This window comes from Staurois parvus, unplaced genomic scaffold (assembly GCF_062004578.1).
Source record: "Staurois parvus isolate SC_StPar_1 unplaced genomic scaffold, SC_StPar_1.0 ptg000727l, whole genome shotgun sequence".
Classification (NCBI taxonomy): domain Eukaryota; kingdom Metazoa; phylum Chordata; class Amphibia; order Anura; family Ranidae; genus Staurois; species Staurois parvus.
In genome coordinates this window covers 2,651,592-2,671,758 of record NW_028318523.1, presented here as the reverse complement: position 1 = coordinate 2,671,758, position 20,167 = coordinate 2,651,592, and the positions used below count along the sequence as shown (strand labels likewise).

The window sequence follows — 20,167 nt, the reverse complement described above, 5'->3', positions numbered from 1 at the left end:
TGCGCCTAGCATATATATTGGCGTCACACGGCTCGGCGTTATTGGCAATTCCCCCCAGACGACGTGCGTGTGCACGAAACGCGTAGGAGGAGCCAGGAACGCCGTGACGTCACGCCGCCGGAGCATCGTGGAGCTCCGGCGGCCATCTTTAACATTGGACGGTTAGTCCATGATTGCTCTTGTTTTTAATCTGATTTATACATCGATGTTCATCTTCGCTTCATACCAATAAATACCTAACTACTACACTATGGAGATGTCTCTGCTTTGACTCCCTTGGGGAGTATTATTTAACAGCCATCCGTTTACTGCTGGTGAAGGAGGGTCCTTATCACTTAAGGAGGAACATACAGGCCAATATCTGAGGGATCACCCTGATGTCCTAACAGCATACTCAGTAGTATTGGAGGGAGACCATTGGATTTCAAACCCCATCTTGACCAGTTGATGACCTCAAGGGATCAGTATATATATATATACAAACGCTCATTAAACTGTGCGTTCTGGTGAGTGTGCATTCCTTCTGCACTATATCGCACAGTATCCTGTCACCTGGAGAAATAGGAATAGATAAGAGCACCTAAAGTCACCTTGACACCACCATATGAACTGTTCATTTTTTTATTATTTATTTATTTATCTATTTATTCATATATTTATAATACCTCTTGTCCAGCGCTGCATCAATTGATTTGTATTGTTTTATTGGGTTTATGGTTACCTGGTGTACAGCTGCTATATTACATTTTTTAGGTGCGCTCGTACACAATATTTCCATAGAAGTCAGTGCCAGCTTCTGTTAAATAACATAGTCATGGGACTGTGGCATGACCAGCTGTTCTATGGCATTTTTATGTAACTGGCACTGATTTAGGCTGCTGCGGAGAACAGACTTGCATTCAATTTGAGAATGATCAAGAAATGGATGGGAATACGAAGTAGGGAGGCAGTGGGGTAAAATTAGGTTACATGGCCTTACATGGCTTGGATTGTCATGCTCTCCCTCCTATTCAATTGCCTGTCATGGTAAACTATGCCCGTTTCCTGAAAATATCCTTTAATAAATCTCTCTACCCACCCGAGAGCAGTACACATGGGATGATACACACTTTCCTACCCGGTCTAGTAGTCTTTTTCTCTGAAAGGTTTTGTCTGGCTCTTCTTCATAATGCACAGGCGTGCCATGGTCTCATTCATTCCTTAGGATAAGCAGTACACCGAGGGACCACTGGAAGCGGCTATGAGTGCAGCTAACCTTTAGAAATGAATGGGACTGCAGTGCGAATGCGCAGTATGAAGAGCAGCCAGTCAGGACCATGTCGGAGAAAAGATCATTGATTTAGGAAGGAAGGTATGTATTTGCCCAGATGCAGTGCACTCAGCGGGGTGGGGATATTTATTTTATTATCAAAATATAGTAGCTTGATTACCCTCTAATCACAATGTAGTGTAAACATAATACCAAACTCCCAAAAAAATGTGTAATCATCCCAAAAAAATGTGTAAATAAAATAAAATAATAATAAAAAAAAAAAAAAAAAGTCCAAAAAAGAGTCCCAAATTAAGAGTCCCAAATTTTTCCAATCTTTATCTGTGATATCTTAATTCTTCATATCTTCCAACATTCTTAGTGATATACTTCAAACCCGATCTTCATATACCCTCAAAATGGTATCAGGGGTCTGAGTATTTCTTTCCACTTTATAGATATTCCTTCAGCCTTTCCAGCCACTTCCCACAGACCTCAATAACAGACCATGGATCAGTATATATCATAAAACTTATAGCACTTTATTGTAGCAACTTACATTCAAGTAAGATGACATCAGCTTCACAAACGGTATATTCCCAATCCTTCCTCTCCTCACAAGTGTACAGATTGCCACACTATCACACTCCCGAGGGAGGAACGGTTGCCGTGAGTTCCCAGTACCTCAAAGCCCCACGAGGATTGCAGGAAAACACAGCCGCATGTACCAGGATCAAAGATGGCCGTCGCCGCACTTCCGGAAGAGCGTACCTACGTCACCACGTCACGTGCCCCGGACGCGTTTCGTCACATCCGGACTTTATCAACAGGGATCCCTGATCCCTGTTGATAAAGTCCGGATGTGACGAAACGCGTCCGGGGCACGTGACGTGGTGACGTAGGTACGCTCTTCCGGAAGTGCGGCGACGGCCATCTTTGATCCTGGTACATGCGGCTGTGTTTTCCTGCAATCCTCGTGGGGCTTTGAGGTACTGGGAACTCACGGCAACCGTTCCTCCCTCGGGAGTGTGATAGTGTGGCAATCTGTACACTTGTGAGGAGAGGAAGGATTGGGAATATACCGTTTGTGAAGCTGATGTCATCTTACTTGAATGTAAGTTGCTACAATAAAGTGCTATAAGTTTTATGATATATACTGATCCATGGTCTGTTATTGAGGTCTGTGGGAAGTGGCTGGAAAGGCTGAAGGAATATCTATAAAGTGGAAAGAAATACTCAGACCCCTGATACCATTTTGAGGGTATATGAAGATCGGGTTTGAAGTATATCACTAAGAATGTTGGAAGATATGAAGAATTAAGATATCACAGATAAAGATTGGAAAAATTTGGGACTCTTAATTTGGGACTCTTTTTTGGACTTTTTTTTTTTTTTATTATTATTATTTTATTTTATTTACACATTTTTTTGGGATGATTACACATTTTTTTGGGAGTTTGGTATTATGTTTACACTACATTGTGATTAGAGGGTAATCAAGCTACTATATTTTGATGATTTTTGTACTTCAGGGGAAGGATTGTGTTAGTAACTTGGTGGGGATTCTACTTTGGGAAAGGAGAGTGCTATTTCTTTATACATATATTTATTTTATTATATTATATTATAAATATGAAGTTGTCCTTTATGACTTTACTATAAGGGTTTAGTCAAGTTCAGGGGTGGACTGACAACTCATGGGGCCCCCGGGCAATAGGGGATCATGGGGCCCCTGTGTCCTTGCCCAAACTCAAAAAAGCCTATGAAAAAGGCACCAGGGGCATCTCATGGGGCCCCCTACTGACCTAGGGCCCTTGGCCAGTGCCTGCCTGAGTTTCCAAATGGTCAGTCCGCCCCTGGTCAAGGTAGCCAGTGCATGCTGATACCTGTTCAATGACCTCTGGACATGAAAGCAGCCATGGTGAATTCTAATGTTAATGGCCAAGCGCAGAGTAGTATTGAGAGCTCCTGATTTTAAAACTTTCTGCTATAGAATCTGAGATTTAAACAACATTTCCAAAAACCTCTTATTTTCCAGTGCTCATCACATGGTTTATCATACATTTAAAGTAGAACACCACATGAGAAAGAGTTTTATTACTCTAAATGTCCAGTTTGAGGCAACCACCGCCACTTTTTGGTCACTGGGACAGCAAATTAAAGGAAATCTCACATTTGTTCTTGTAAAGTAGAAAAGGTTAGAAGATCTTTCGGGTTTTAGAGTTGCCCATTTTCCCTGACTTCCTATCCTCTTCTGTATATCCCCTGAAGAGACACAGACAGCTGTAAAAGCCGGCCTTCTTCATTCTATCGAACCTAAAGAACAACTTTTTCTTTGAATATTAAAAGGAACTTCTACTGTATAGAACAAATTCCCTAGCACTTCCTTTTGCAAGCTAAAAATATGGAAATATATTCAAATGTACATTGATTATATTAAAGTGAAACTTTAGTCCTGATAGAACATTTCAGACTGGACCATTTTGCAGGTATAGCTATGTAAAACATTAAAAACTAGAAAAGCTACAATTTCTGGGGAAATTGTGTGAAGTGTTCTTGCCTCCACTAGTAGTCTACAACTGGAGTGGGCGGAGTAACTGGGTGGAGTGGCTTGTCACTCTGCTGCCTGCTCACACACCTGGGTTCCTATGGCAACTCACTCTACAGCAAGGGCAGAGAAGAGCGGTTAAAAACAAACTGCTCCAACTTGCTCACTTCACTGGCAGTTGCCATCTTCAAACGGTTGTAGTTTACAAATTATACAACCTACACCGAAGTGCTTTATATTATGAGAATCACGAGACCCAGACCTACATTTTGATGTGTAGTATGTCTCTGAAATATTAAAAATGAAGGCACAGTCGCAGTTTAGATATTGCCCTTCAAATTTGAGGTGGCAAGAGTGGAGTTTCAATGAATGTCAATGGGCGGCGTAAGTTGCAAACAAATGGTCATATTGTGAAAACTATCAGGACTATGGCTTAGCCGTGGACATTTTTAGTGGCAGCAGGGATAGCTGAACTTTTTGTTATAAGATTTGTGTAGGTGGGCTTGAAAATGAGGGAGTGATGGCAGTTTAGAAATCATGTCCTGACTTTTCAGCTCACACTCTAGCTTTTGTCAGCTCCCACTCTAGTTTTGAACATTCCGCCATTCATTCCTATGGGACCAATTTCACCACAAAAACGCCAATATTTCATGAACCATTCGGCAAAACGTTCCACAAAGTAATAGCACACCAATCGGGAACAATCCGCACGTTTCGGTATATTACTGTCTATGTAGTGTAAAAACTGTGGGAGGAGTTAGGGTGGTAAATTTGACTTTAATAATAAGAATATATATGTGAGATAACAGTAAGTGGTCTTGCCATGAAAGAACACTTAATAAGTGCCTATACTGTTTAAAAATCTAGTGATGCACTCTCACCATGCTCTGCACAGCTTCAGTTGCTTTCAATTCTTGGCACTGTCTAAAATCAGAGCTAGATTCCGATCAGGTGACAGCTTTAAGACTTACTGTTGCTGATAGGGGAAGAAAGCAACAGGAATGACACAGACTGTGTGGAGGGAACACAGATTATGGAGGGAGAAAAAAAAGCGAGAGGTGACAGGACAAACTCTGCTGTCAGGGAGACACAAGAAAGATAAACTGGTCATAGATGGTTTGAATCTCAGCCAGTTTAACAGGGACTGGCCAAAATTCGAACATCTATGGGCAAGCTGATACCCAATTTGATTGATTAAATGACTTGTGTACAACCAGCATGTCAGATTTTGACATGTGATTGTCAGCGGTTATAGCCGCTAGCAATAATCACTGTATTCTAAACATGTGGTTGCAGGAAAGAAAGTTGCATCATCTATGGCCTGCCTAAAAATTTCAAGGATAGTATCTTATCTTCTTGATATTCTCCCGTTTCCCTCGGCGGCAGCACTATGAACTTTAACACTGTAAAGCTCCTGTCAGCCTCCCTCTCTATCTGAGCCAAGACATACAATCAAGGCTGGAAAAGTACATATTGTAATTGAGGAACATGACATATACAGTAGTTTTTTAGCCCAAGGAGAGGGTGAGACTTTCCAGTAAGGAAGTGACTGCTCGAACTTTAACAAAATGGAGGCCTCCAGCAAGAAGAAACCGGAGCTAATTCTGGAGGCAATTTACAGCACACACTAATTTTGGTAGCATAATTAATAATATGGAATGTATGTTCTTTTGTTAAAGAACATTAATTGTTATCAAACTGTTGTGGGTAAACGTCCACTTTAAATTCCATGCATTTGCAAATACTAGTGGAAGCCATCTCTAGAGACCTCTGCAGTGTTTGTTTCCTACCAGAGGCGGACTGACCATTTGGAAACTCAGGCACTGCCCGGGGTCAGTAGGGGGCCCCATGAGATGCCCCTGGTACCTTTTTCATAGGCTTTTTTGAGTTTGAGCAAGGACACAGGAGCCCCATGATCCCCTATTGCCCGGGGGCCCCATGAGTTGTCAGTCCACCTCTGTTTCCTACTGATTTCTATCATGACCAGTAATGTCTACATTATTTCATTCTTCTGTACAACACTGTGATCTTGCCTGACATATTAATTGTCCATATGGTGCATACTCTGCATTGTAGTTTTAAAATTGTTCTGATGATGTGTTATGTATTTATTTATTGTATTTAGCTAAACGCAGGTGCTGAGACCCAGCCGCCAGTTCCAGGGGGTCCATCAGTAGAAGACGATAGGTCAAAATCTGCCCCAACATCTCCATGTGATCAGGGTTTGTTGTTTTTGGTTTTCTTTTTAAAAAAAAATGTACAATACAATGTATTTTCGGTAATTGTGCATGAATACAGTATTTGCCTGAAAGCTTTTTTCTTTTCTATGACTTTCACAAGCATGCTGTTCTATATCATTAAGGTGTGTAATACAGATATTTTTAGACAAGCTACTAGAGGAAGCAAACACAATTACTAGCCACATAGGGAGATCATTGTTTCACTGAGTCTCCCACCTCATTGACTTGCATTGTGAAAAGGAACTGTATAGCAGAACCAATGTCTAGCACAGCAAAGTAAGAAGTGAAGCTGCATATGTATTATCAGGATGCCCGATGTATGTATAGAACTAAAATCTATACATTAAAATGCATTAAAACATATTAAAGTGTTGCAATACCCACAACAGTAAAATCAGTCTGTATATACTGTAAAGCATGCTTGCTTTACTCACTGTGAAACCTAGGGGGCTAATCCTTGACATTGTGCAAAATGGCTGTTTGATCATGTCTTCTCTGATCCTCCCCTTCTACTGTCCCCAGCTCTAGGAGTCACTCTGCACATGCTCAGTTTAGTGTGTATGCTGGAGAGTTAATTTTTTTGGGAGGGTGCATATGATCAGCACAGGACCAATCAGCATTGTCCAGACAGAGGGTCAGGGGTTTTGCAGCTTCATAGGATAGTAAGAGCAGAATGAAAACTCCTCCTACAATCTTTAACCAGTGCTCAGCTGGGCACTGATAGATGTCACAAGACTGCTATATACTGCTAATGAGAAAAGGGAATTAGCAGTTTATAATTACTAAAATAATTGCATTTCCATGGTCTGTGTACTGTGGGAGACCAGATATAGTGAGTACAGGGTCCTGGGTTTACTAACACTTAAAAATTTGTTGATAACATTGTTTACAACATCAGTCTTTTCTTTTCCAGTGCAAAGTCCTGCCAGTGAAAAGGGACTTAGATATGACATAGGCTTCGCACATATTCAGGAATATTGATTCTGAATGGAGAAAGGTGGTTTTGGTATTCCCAGATTGGGTTTTGGAGTATGGAGTTTACGAAGAGTTTTGGGAGAGATAAAATCTCCTACCCAGTGTCCAGGTTTTGTAGAAGTTCAGCAGGCTCTAAGTGCAGGTGCGCACAATCCTTGTAATGAAGAACTTGGACATAGCTCAGAGCTCACAGTAGGAGACGTGTACTCCACTGAAGAGATAGCACTCCATGCTGGAGGAGAGATCCCTTGTCCATAGGACTGGTAAAGTCGAGGCAGCTAAGTGAGTCTGGGAGACTGAGAGCCGGGACAACTAGGAAAATCCAGGGGGTTGAAGGAATCTAGAGGTCTCAGAGGAGTGAGAGAGCCTGAGGTGTCAAAAGAACATCTACTGAAGGCCAGAGAGTGGGCCCAGGCAGCAGGGTGCTCCTGCTAAGAAGACTGAGATAGCCAGGAGAAATGAGATGGCTGAGAGAGCCAGGAGAGCTGAAAAAGATGAATGTCACATCAAGGTACTGTGTGAGATGGTCCGAGGTACCAGCCCAGAACCTAGGTTTAAGGCCTAAGCTGCAGCCATGCTGAAGAGAGAGCCATGTGGTGGCTCGGTATTTTCCTTACCAGTGTTTGATGGTGAATGTCCCCTGCATGGGCAATTTTTTTTTTTTTTTTTTTGGATTTTGTTTAATAAAAGCCCTAAAACCACATTTCGGACTGGCAGGAATGCAAAAACATGCATCTACCACTGACCTAACATTCCCCTATCACAATACCTATGAAAATAAGGTTATATATTTCCTTTATGAATATTTGGGACTTAAAGAACTTATTTTGCTTTTTTGTTTTAAAAAAAAAAAGGCAAAAATAAAAAGACTACTTTTTTTTTGGCGTACTGTGAATACAAAATTCTATTTTTTAATTGGACAACCTGTGTATGCGGTGTCGCAAATATCCAAGTCTTTCTTCTTTTTTTTTTTTTATTAACTGTATCTTGATCACTTTGAAATGTTTCTTTTTTATTTACTTATTTGGACAAATCATCTATAAATGGGCCAACAGACATACCACCTTCAATTATGCAGTCTCTTTATGTGAAGAGAGAAGATAAAGAAAGTGGAAGGGTGTTGTCCTGCCCCTGCGGATTGGCCCTAGTTTGTGGACCTTATAGGAAAAGTTCACCTTTGGGAACATGTTTCATGTTCCACTCGATTTTAGGGTGAAACATATAAAATGTCCCCATAGCTGCAGCCCCCCCCCCCCCCCTTCTGACAGATAATACGGGGAGAAGTTTCCCTGTACTATCTGTCAAATGTGAAAACTGCGCAGCCGTGGGGGGTCCGCCCACACGGCCACATCATTCATTCACGGAGCCTCCGTTAGGGGTGGGCCAGGGACAGTAGGACTAGGGAGGAAAGGGCTACATCAGTGTTTCCCAACCTCATTCATCCAGTAGCTGCAACATATCATGTTTTGGGAATTCCCCTTAGATAAAATAGCTGTCATAAATACTAAGCCATTGACATGGATTTAACGCCTTCCCACTGGCCACAAGTATATATGTGGCCTCTCGGCGGGTTGACCTTAACGCTGAGCGGACGCGTATATGTGGCCCTGTAAAAACAACTTAATGTGTTAACAAAAAGGTGTGTGGGTTTGTGGGATTTTAAATATACCACAGGTAGCTATATAATACAATGACCATCAACTAAAAAAAAAAAAAAAAAAAAGAATACATTTTATTCATATATATTGAAACTAGCCAAAGTGTCAAACTGGGTCATAAATAAAATCATCACAGTTCCTCCAATACATCACTGTATGCCCTTGCATAACAGTCTATGCATTTCACGGATTCAGACACTTCTTCAGGACCAACAAGGCATATTTACAATTAGAATTGTTACTTGTTGTTTATATGCCTTGTTGGTCCTGAAGAAGTGGTTGAAACCTCAAAATGCATAGACTGTTCTACAAGGGCATACAGCAATCTATTGGAGGAACTGTGATGATTTTATTTGAGACCCAGTCTGACACTTTGTCTAGTTTTAATATATCTAAATGAAATGTATGTTTTTCTGGAGTTGATGGTCATTGTATTATATAGCTACCTGCGGTATATTTAAAGTCCCACATACCCACACACCTTTTTGTTTACATTTTGGGATGATACCCTGGGAAACCTTATACTTTGAATAGCCTCTGAACCCTCCACCTCACACAATATTTCTAGTGTTCCCTTACCAAGCTGAGAGTAGCCGGCAGGGATCGGTAAGCATACTTGCAGGCAGGAGCTTTCTGATCATATGACCACTGTGACAGCCAACCACAGCTGTCACATCACCCGAAGGCCTGCCTCCACCTCCCAGCTGTTAAAGCTCTGAAAGGGCTGGGAGGTGGTTGGTAGAAAAGGGTTAAATCACCTGCGCAAGGTGAAGGGAATCCTGAAAACATGATCTGTTGGCGGAACCTGAGGACTGAGGTTGGGAACCACTTGGCTAGAGCAGTGGTGGGCAACCTTTTTTTTAACTGAGCCAAATCTTGCCAAAACCACGATTGAAATTTATTTTGAGAGCCACATTTTTAAAACTGAAAATACATAGGATGGTACACTGTTTTTAGTTTCAATAAGTTTTAATAGTAATTCATCCCCCATATAGTAATTCATCCCCCATATAGTAATTCATCCCCCATATAGTAATTCACCCCCCATAGTAATTCATCCCCCCTATAGTAATTCATCCCCCATATAGTAATTCATCCCCCATATAGTAATTCATCCCCCATATAGTAATTCATCCCCCATATAGTAATTCATCCCCCATATAGTAATTCATCCCCCATATAGTAATTCATCCCCCATATAGTAATTCATCCCCCCTATAGTAATTCATCCCCCATAGTAATTCATCCCCCCTATAGTAATTCATCCCCCCTATAGTAATTCATCCCCCATAGTAATTCATCCCTCATATAGTAGTAGTAAGTAAGTAGCAAGTAGTAAGCCAAGTCCCCCCTGTGTCAATTCACTTACCTTTGCTCCGCGCGTTCCTCTCGCCGTGTTCCCGCGCCGTTCCGGTCTTCAGGGCGGACTGTGAGAGGAGCCTAGCTCCTCTCACGTTCGTCATGCTGCCCCGCCTACACACATCCTGACAGCCAATCACTGGCTATCAGGATGTGAATGGCAGCGAGACTGGCCAATCATTGCATTTGAGCGCGCTGCCCTGGCTGTTTTTTTTGGATCACGCTGCAGAGTCCCTGCCTCCCGAGAGGAGGGAGGGGAGCGGGCGCCCGGCACACAAGAGCCGCATTAAAGCGTGTAAAGAGCCGCATGTGGCTCGCGGGCCGCGGCTTGCCGACCACTGGGCTAGAGGATACTGGATGTCCTCCAGCCAGGAAATGCTGCAGCTTCTCATGCACACTGCACAAGCTATTTTGTTCATGTTTTTCATCAGCACTTTATGTATTTACATTTCTTAAGACAATCTGTGCAGTTCTGACTGAGCTCTGTTCACTGAGCAATGGCATGCGCTCCTCCAATAGATCCTTGTCACAGCACCTGTGAACACAAAGCTCTGTTTGTTCAGAACTTTCTTGCCGAAGTTCTTTCCTTGATTATTTCTTTTTCTTAATGTAGAAATTAAAGAACTTGAAAACAACATCAGAAAAGCGCTGTCATTTGACAACCGGGGAGAAGAGCACAAGGCAGCAGCCACTGCAACAATGGACAGTCAGCTGACGGTAATGGGGGAAAACGGAGAGAACGGGGAGCTCAAAATCCACCAACACAAGAGGATAGGTCTGGAGGACTTCAACTTCATCAAAGTATTAGGGAAAGGCAGTTTTGGAAAGGTTTGTATCATGTTTTGAATAACGTGCCCAGGCCAGGGGTCTCCAAACTTTCTGTCCTTTAAAGTTTAATGGGGCCTGGCTGTGGCCAGTGGGAGTAGAAATTATTCTAGTGTTGGTGGTCAGAGTAAACCATGCCCCATCTTTATTATAAATAGGGGGAGGAATAGTGCCCCATTATTGGTGTCAGTGGGAGGAATGGTGATCCATCATTGGTGTCAGTGGGGGGAGTAGTGCCCCATCCTTGGTGTTGGAAGAATAGTGCCCCATCCCTGGTGTTAGTGGGAAGAATAGTGCCCCATCCTTGGTGTTTAGTGGTAAGAATAGTGTCCCACCATTGGTGTCGGTGGGAGGAATAGTGCTACATCATTGGTAGTAATGGGAGTAACAGTGCCCCATCATTGGTGTCAGAGTGAGGAATAGTGCCCTATCATTGGTATCAATGTGAGGAATAGTGCCTCATCATTGGTGTCAGTGGAAGGAATAGTGCTGCATCATTGGTATCAGTGGGGGGAATCAGTGGTGAAGCTAGAAATTCTTTCACCCAGGGCAAAGACTCGGTTCCCTTTTCCCCAAAGAGGACGGTGTCGGTAGGGCAGAGAATGATGTTAGTAGGATTGTGGATGGTGTCAGTCAGTAGAGCAGTGGGCAATGTCGGTAGAGCAGTGGGCAATGTCGGTAGAGCGGTGGGCAATGTCGGTAGAGCGGTGGGCAATGTCGGTAGAGCGGTGGGCAATGTCGGTAGAGCGGTGGGCAATGTCGGTAGGGCGGTGGGCAATGTCGGTAGGGCGGTGGGCAATGTCGGTAGGGCGGTGGGAAATGTCGGTAGGGCAGTGGGCAATGTCGGTAGGGCAGTGGGCAATGTCGGTAGGGCAGTGGGCAATGTCGGTAGGGCAGTGGGCAATGTCAGTAGAGCAGTGGGCAATGTCAGTAGAGCAGTGGGCAATGTCAGTAGAGCAGTGGGCAATGTCAGTAGAGCAGTGGGCAATGTCAGTAGAGCAGTGGGCAATGTCAGTAGAGCAGTGGGCAATGTCCGCAGAGCAGTGGGCAATGTCCGCAGAGCAGTGGACCATGTCAGCAGTATTTTGGGTTTTTTTATTTAGCTATAATTGTATTGCTGTTTACAATAGTAGTTTTTATAATTTTTTTTACAATTTTTTTAGGAGCCCTGTTGGGGAGACTTAGTGAAATATCATGAGTCTAAACAGGCCTCTGATGTTCCAGCTTTGAGACAGATAAAGGGACTGAGAACAGATTCCCCAGTCCTTTTCTCTGCAGCCTCAGGGGCATCAGTTGATTATGGTATGTACATAATTGCATTGGTCTGAGCTGGAACAATGTACAGTTGTGTTCAAAATAATAGCAGTCAGACATCACTAACCTGATCCATCACTGTTTTTTGTAGAAAAGATATTTCTACATGGCAAATAATTTACTAGCAGGTGTAGTAGAGTAATAGAAATCCAACAGACCCAACAGTCATGACATGCATGCTGCTGATTCTGTGTCATTGAATCACTAATTGAAAGTGGCATGTTCAAAATAATAGCAGTGTGGAGTTCTATTAGTGAGGTCATTCATTCTTTGAAAAACAGGTGGTAATTATTGCCCTTATTTAAGGAAGGAAGGCAGCAAATGTTGTACATGCTGGTTACAGTGCATTTCTCTCTGAAATTCTGAGGAAAATGGGTCGTTCCAGACATTGTTCAGAAGAACAGCGTACCTTGATTAAAAAGTTGATTGGAGAGGGGAAAACATATAAAGATGATTGGCTGCTCAGCTAAAATTATCGCAAATGCTTTAAAATGGCAACCAAAACCTGAAAGACGTGGAAGAAAGCGAAAAGCTATCATTCGAATGGATAGAAGAATAGCCAAAATGGCAAGGACTCAGCCAACAATCCGCTCCAGGAAGATCAAAGAAGGTGTAAAGTTCACTGTGAGTACTGTTACAATTAGAAGACGCCTATGTGGAGCCAAGCTATCTGCAAGAAGTCCCCGCAAAGTCCCACTGTTGAAAAAAGACATGCTGAAGAGGTTACAATTTGCCAAAGAGCACATTGACTGGCCTAAAGAGAAATGGCGCAACATTTTGTGGACTGATGAAAGTAAGATAGTTCTTTTTGGGTCTAGTGGCCGGAGACCGTTTGTGAGACGACCCCCAAACACTGAATTCAAGCCACAGTACATTGTGAAGACAGTGAAGCATGGTGGTGCAAGCATCATGATATGGGGATGTTTCTCATACTACGGTGTTGGGCCTATTTATCGCATACCAGGGATCATGGATCAGTTTGAATACATCAGAATACTTGAAGAGGTCATGCTGCCTTATGCTGAGGAGGAAATGCCCTTGAAATGGGTGTTCCAACAAGACAACGACCCCAAACACACCAGTAAACCTGCAACATCTTGGTTCCAGACCAACAAGATTGATGTTATGGAGTGGCCAGCCCAATCCCCGGATCTTAATCCAATAGAAAACTTGTGGGGTGACATCAAAAATGCAGTTTCTGAGGCAAAACCAAGAAATAGAGAAGAACTGTGGAATGTCGTCCAATCATCCTGGGCTGGAATACCTGATCACAGGGGCCAGAAGTTGGGTGACTCCATGCAACACAGATGTACAGCAGTTCTCAGAAACAGTGCGACTACAACCAAATATTCATTAAGTGATTCAAAGGAAAGCAAAATCTTCAAACATTTTTCAGTTTATATAGTGAATGTTTGAGTTTGTAAAGAAGAATACAAACACTGCTATTTTTTTGAACCGTCTAATATTCACTTTTCTTCAATGTTTTTAGAGGAACAACACAAATTTGATATATTTTTCTTCATGTTTTGATTTGGAATAGAATGTGTCGTGTTCCCAATGCATTTGTGTTTATGGAAATAAAAGCTATTAGAAGGATTTTGAGCTTTATTCACTTTTTCAAAACACTGCTATTATTTTGAACACAACTGTAACTATGTGTAATACAGCCATGCCTGGGATTACCCTTTAAATTGTCCAGGGATGTACAGTACTGCAGCCGTCCCCATGGCTTGGATTCTGGCACATAGATCAGGATAAAGCCGCTGTGGGACAGCTGTCTAGAAAATTGAACTGTCTTGGCAGATCTGGGACACTTGGCAACTATGGGGCAGCTTTCCTTGGCTCCTAAAATTTACTGTCTAACTGCGGTGGGGAGAGATGCTGCTGTGGTGTCGGTGAATGCAGCACCAGGGAGCTGGGGCAACCACCATGGATTCAGGGCATGCTACCGCACGGATCTATTATTATTGTCATTAGAACTTTAGGCTGCTATTGGAGGCATCATCATAATGTGTATGAAGATGTGGAAAGTTGCTGAAGTAATCATTTGGTCTTGGAATGCACTTTTATATTTATTTGTTGGTCTGAACCTGTGAATCTTTATTTACTATTATAGCGATTCTAAACTATATATATGTACCGGCTCTGGTATGGGCAGGTGGTGACAGAACTCTCCCATTTTTGCTCCTAGGTCATGCTTGCTGAACTCAAAGGTAAAGATGAAGTCTATGCTGTGAAGGTCTTGAAGAAAGACGTGATATTACAGGACGATGACGTCGATTGCACTATGACAGAGAAAAGGATCTTGGCTCTGGCGAGAAAGCACCCGTACCTAACACAGCTGTACTGCTGCTTTCAGACGAAGGTAATGTGAGTGGACTGTATGGATTCAAACTTTCTGCTTATGTTACTGAAATAAGAGATATCACACTACCAAATCTTTACTGGCAAAGAGCAGTGAAAGCCATAGCAGCCAATCAGATTTCAGGTTACCAATGTCAGATTAGCGGAAGGTGAATGCCAATTGGCTGCTATGGGTTATGGCTCCATGCAGGTCCTTGGTGGAGGGTGATCAACGGAGAGAAACTTTTTTTTTTTTTAAAGCTTAGAATCTCAAATTCTATTTCATGAATTTATTGCTGCTCTGGTCTCCATTGGAGGGGGGGGCTCCCTCCTCATTTACCTTGTAGGACTCATCTATCACCAGGTAAGGAAGTTGGGTGAAATCTCTCCAGATTTTTTAAGCTTTCCTTTATTCTAGTAAAATAAAGACCCATGAAAAACCTATGGGTTTTGAATTTTTCCCTTTAAACAAAAAATTGGGTACCATTTTGGCCTTGTATGGGTCCCAATGGGTGATACCTGTTCAAGTGACACCTGCATGAAATGGGATTTCCAATCTTAGTTTGACGATTTGCAAGGCCAAGGCTACAATTCCCACCTTTCTGGAGCCTGGTTAAGGCTCAAGTCAAAATAGCACGTCTCCAAAGTTGCACTATTTACAGTGTGACTTTGATCTCACTTTTTATATTCTCTGGACCAAAGTCGCAACAAGCAAGTGCAAGCACCTTTTCAAAATCGCTGCGACTTTGGTACACCAATTTCAATGGGTACCATTGAAAATAATGGGCTGTGACTGTCCAAAGTCACATGGCAAGTCGCACAAGTGTTAATGGAGCTTTAGTCTTACAGGTCACTATGAGCGGACCTGTAAAGCAGGAAATCAGATTACACATACACTCAGCAGAATGTCTCAAAGCAGAGACCCCTACCTCACCCTTCATCCCACATGCAGGACCAGTCTAAACACCGGCAGAGGTAGCAATCAGGTGTGCAGGCAATGCTGGGCTCTCATACAAGACATTCCAGCACACTCTGCATTTCTAGCAAGTAACCATGATACCTGGTTCGCAAATTATTATTACATATACATTTTATACAGTTTCTGGAAACGTTCTATAAAACAGTTTAGGAGTTAAAATAACCAAAACACATGATTGTTCTTCGTTATGTAGTGCTCACCTCTGCAGGGGCCACAGATTATTGCAGGTTTCTTTTCCCAGGTTAGGTCAGAGACAGCCAGGCACATGGCAACAATCACACACTCTGGCTCAAAGATCAGTCTAGGTTGGGGGATCAGCAACCTGTAGATCAGTGGTTCTCAACCTTCCTAATGCCGCAACCCTTTAATACAGTTCCTCATGTTGTGGTGACCCCCAACCATAAAATTATTTACCCAGTAATTATAATTCATGAAGTGTCGTTTTACCTCCAATACTGCTGCTTCCAACAAAGTAGCTGCTTTCAACACAGTAGCTGCTTTCAACACAGCAGGTGCTTTCTGCACATCGGAAATATGTGTTTTCCGATGGTCTTAGGCGACCCCTGTGAAAGGGTTGTTCGACCCCCAGGTTGAGAACCACTGCTGTAGATCATGATCTACCAGTAGATCCCGGTCAGGTGACTGGCAGATCATGGTGTGGGCTTGTTGACCCAAGAGCATCAAGCAGAGTGTAATGCAGAGGGACTACTTGTAAAGTTGGAGCTGTAGTAGGGAGTAAGAGCCGCATAAGCCGATGCCTCCTCTGTAGTGCTGCTCCTACACCTTGTCATGGATGGAGGGTGTAGCATCTGCCAAGCATGATCCATTCAAAGTGAATGAGGCTGCTCTGCAAGTGCCCAGCAAACAAGGGGTTAAACAGGCAGCAGTGTGTTGCTTTCTCACCACCTGCTTTAACCCCTTGGACCCCGCAGAAGCATGCAGTTGTGGGGCACTTTCAGAGTGACTTCATTTACTTGAATGGGTCTTAACTGACAAGCAAAAACCAAGAAACCTAGCATGTGTGTAAAGCTATAAGGCCATGGAGGAAAGGGATTCGTCCCCAAAACGCATCAGCAGGCAGACCGCACCATCAGTCGCACACTCTGCCACCCTTGCAGCCATCTCCATGGCCTTATAGGCTGTGCACACATGCTATGTTTGTGAGTATATTTCTTGGTTTTAAATTTTTTAATAAACCTTGGATAATGCACTTGGTGTTTGCGCCACCTGTAGGCTTTTTTCCAGTTTGTTGATCTCCCCATCTGAGGAGGGCTGCATGTTCGGAACATTATCCATAGGCCATTTATACATCTGATCCCTTGGCCCTCCTCTGTCATTGGCTCCCTCGAGGCGCTGGAGAGTTTTCAATTCTGACCAGCGGTAGCACCCACTAGAAGCAACGGGGTGTAATTCCTGCTGTGGCATGTGTATACTTTTGGCTGCTTAGTAGCTAAAGAGGGTAGGGATTGGGGGTGGTAAAACCATGACTCAACTTTACCCATGAATGAGTCCTAAGAGTGCTGCTGCCGGATGCAACTAAAAGCTCATTCACAAGTGCAGCAGGCACTACTGCTCCTCTGCAAAGCGATCCAAGTGTGTTTGACAGGTGGTGATGAGGCGATATATTGCCTCCTCATCGCTTGATGGAACCCCATGATTGCCGTGCAAAGCACACAATTGGGACATGGTAGTACAGCAACTAGAGGTTTATCAGGTGTGAGGGGGTGACACTGTGCCCGGTGATCTTTGACTTCTCCCATGTGGTTCAGGTAGATCTCCACCTCTTTAAGGTTGCCTACCCATGGTCTAGGGGGTTGTCTTTTTAGATTTATTACTGAATAAACTTGGGTGGGATGCAGGTAGCTGTGGATACTCCAGCAACACTGTTCAGTAACAAGAGGATACTCTTCACTTTGTCACCACTTCTTAGAACAGTCCCTCTAGTAGAAGCCAGGGAAATGAGCAGCACTGAGATGACGTACGAATTGCCCCAGCTCAAGCAATCAAACAGCAACTAGTCACTAGGATCCTTGACTTGGGTTTGTATTCACAATGTCTTTGGACACTTGGATGCCTCCTTCCAATATTAGCCAAACATTCAACCATGAGCTCTTCAGACCAGATCTACCTGACCTTGGCTTGGTATCAAGAGGTCCCTGAATTTTCTACTTCTTAGTGGAAGTGATGACTGGCATATTCAAGACTTTGGACATCTTTTTATGTCCTTTTCCATCTTTATAAAGTTCCATTACCTTGTTATGCAGGACTTTTGGCAGTTCTTTTCTGATCCCCATGGCTCAGTATCTAGCCTAGTTAGTGCTTCCATGTCAGAGCTAACAAACGCATTGACTATTCATACACTGACACTAATTGCAATTTAAAAAGCCACAGATGTGGAACATTAACCTCTAATTGGCATTTTAACCCGTGTGTGTCACCTTGTGTGTCTGTACCAAGGACAAACATTCCAGGGGAGGGAAATTTTTGATCCGGGCCATTTGGGTGATTTCTGTTATCATTATGATTTAAAAAGGAGCCAAACAACTATTTCATAATAAATGGCTTCATATGATCATTATCCTTCAATAAAAGAGCATTTTTTTGGCATGATCAGTCATATTTTTCAATATCAATGCCAAAATTTCACAATTTCTGCCAGGGGAGGCAAATTTTTAAGCACAACCGTATGTCGCCGCATGCTGGATATCCCAAAATGTTTTAATTTTGGAAACCGCTAAAAGTCTCAAGGTGCTAAGTCAGGGGAATAAGGTGGTTGGGTCAAGTTTCCTGGATGGATTTCTGGGCCAGGAACTCACGAACACTTAGTGTTACTAAACCCACAACAGTAAAATCAGTCTGTATATACAGTAAAGCATGCTTGTTATACTCACTGTGGAAACTAAGGGGCTAATCCTCCGCATTGTGTAAAAAGGCTGTTTGATCCTGTCTTCTCTGATCCTCCCCTTATTCTACTGTCCGCAATCAATCTGCTGATAGTAAAGAGCTGTAGGAGTCACTCTGCACATGCTCAGTTTAGTGTGTTTTGCTAGAGAGTTTTTTTTCTCTTTGGGACGGTGCATATGATCCGCACAGGGCCAATCAGCACTGTCCAGACAGAGGTCAGGGGTTATGCAGTAAAAAGTAAAAGAAGAATGAAAATTCCTCCTACAAGCTTTAACCAGTGCTCTGCTGGACACTGATAGAAGTCACAAGACTGATATATACTGTTGATGAGAAAAGAAGATATTGGGCAGTTTATATTTATTAAAATAATTGCATTTCCATGTTCTGTGTACTGTGGGAGACCAGATATAGTGAAGGCAGGGTCCTGGGTTTAGTAACCCTTTAATGCATCATGTGCAGGAGCATTGTCGTGGTGGGGAATCAACTTGTCAGGCCAGAGTTAGTCTTTTCCTCCAAACAAATACCTGTAACCTTTTCATTTTCCACATTTGCATCTGTCCTTTGCATTTTTGGCCCCCCACTTCTTGTGTCACCGTGGACATTTTCCTGCCCCTACTTAAACTGCCTATGTTATTCCAAAAATACTTTATTTCATCTTGCAATGTTCACCATAAGCCTGTTGTAACAGAGCTAAAGTTTCATTCACACTTTTGCCAATTTTCACACAAAATTTGATGATTGCTCCAGATTCTTGCCATCCATTTGCCACCAACAGCGCAACGCACACGTGTTTTTTCTTCTACTACTCAAAGACTGAGACAACTGGTCCACCTAGGCGAGTGCAAGTGAGAACATGTTAGAACACGCTCCAGTGCGAATGGTTGTGTGACCCCCCACTGTAGGACCACTCTGCAGGCATTCCGGGAATTTAATTGTCACACATTGTAGCTGCTAGAAAGCAACTGATTGGCTATACAGGGCATTCTCCATGCCTCCCATAGGCAGCTGGAGCACACCCATACTACTGCATGCATTAGTGGCAGGGGGGTGGGCGCAGTTCCACATCCGTGCCTTAGGCACTGGATTAACCATCTCGCTACTGACCGTTACAGATCAGTTCAAGGCAAGTGTGTTAACCCCCCTGGTGGTATTACCGAGTGTAGCTCGGGGTAAAGTTTCGGTACCACAAGCGGTAACCCCCGAGCTACACTCGGGAATAATTTGCAGTGCTGATCCGGGATCTGTTCTTCTCTTACCTTGTCCTTCGCTCCTGCGATGTCCCTCCTGCGGTGTCCCCGGCAATGTAATCTGGCGAATGCCGGCATCTGTCATCTGGGTTCCGTTCCCTGCGACGTCAGGACGTACGGGGGACAGAACGGCGGGAAATTTGAAAATGTCAAAAAGTGACATTCACTAAATACACTAAAATCACATAGTAAAACATTACTGTATCAAACCATTTCACATACATTTTGTCCCGAGTGCTTTGTCCTGCGCCCTGCCTGCATTATTACTGTTCTTTCTGCCTGGAAACTGAGAAACGTCCATGGTGTCCAAAAAGCGTCCCTTTAGGTCAAAATCTGTTTTAGACCGGCTAGAGAACAGCGATAGTAAATTAGAGCCACTTGCAGAATTGAGTGATAATGATTCGTGGGGGAAATTCGTCATTAGACACTGAAAACGATTCTGCGACTTTGCTCAGTGATGTGCGAACTTGGCGCTATATTTCAAATTTCAGTGTTTTTGGTTTGATTATATTATTGAATTAAATTT

At 43.1% G+C, this 20,167-nt stretch overlaps 1 protein-coding gene across 1 annotated transcript in view; it reads left to right on the top strand.

Annotated features, from left to right (window-relative positions):
- PRKCE (protein kinase C epsilon) overlaps positions 1-20,167 on the top strand; it is a 532,954-nt gene that overhangs the window by 327,395 nt on the left and 185,392 nt on the right. Inside the window, exons 8-10 of the mRNA XM_089653921.1 lie at positions 5,923-6,019; positions 10,643-10,857; positions 14,360-14,533. Coding sequence (XP_089510047.1) covers positions 5,923-6,019; positions 10,643-10,857; positions 14,360-14,533 — 486 coding nt within the window. The remainder of the gene's footprint in view (positions 1-5,922; positions 6,020-10,642; positions 10,858-14,359; positions 14,534-20,167) is intronic.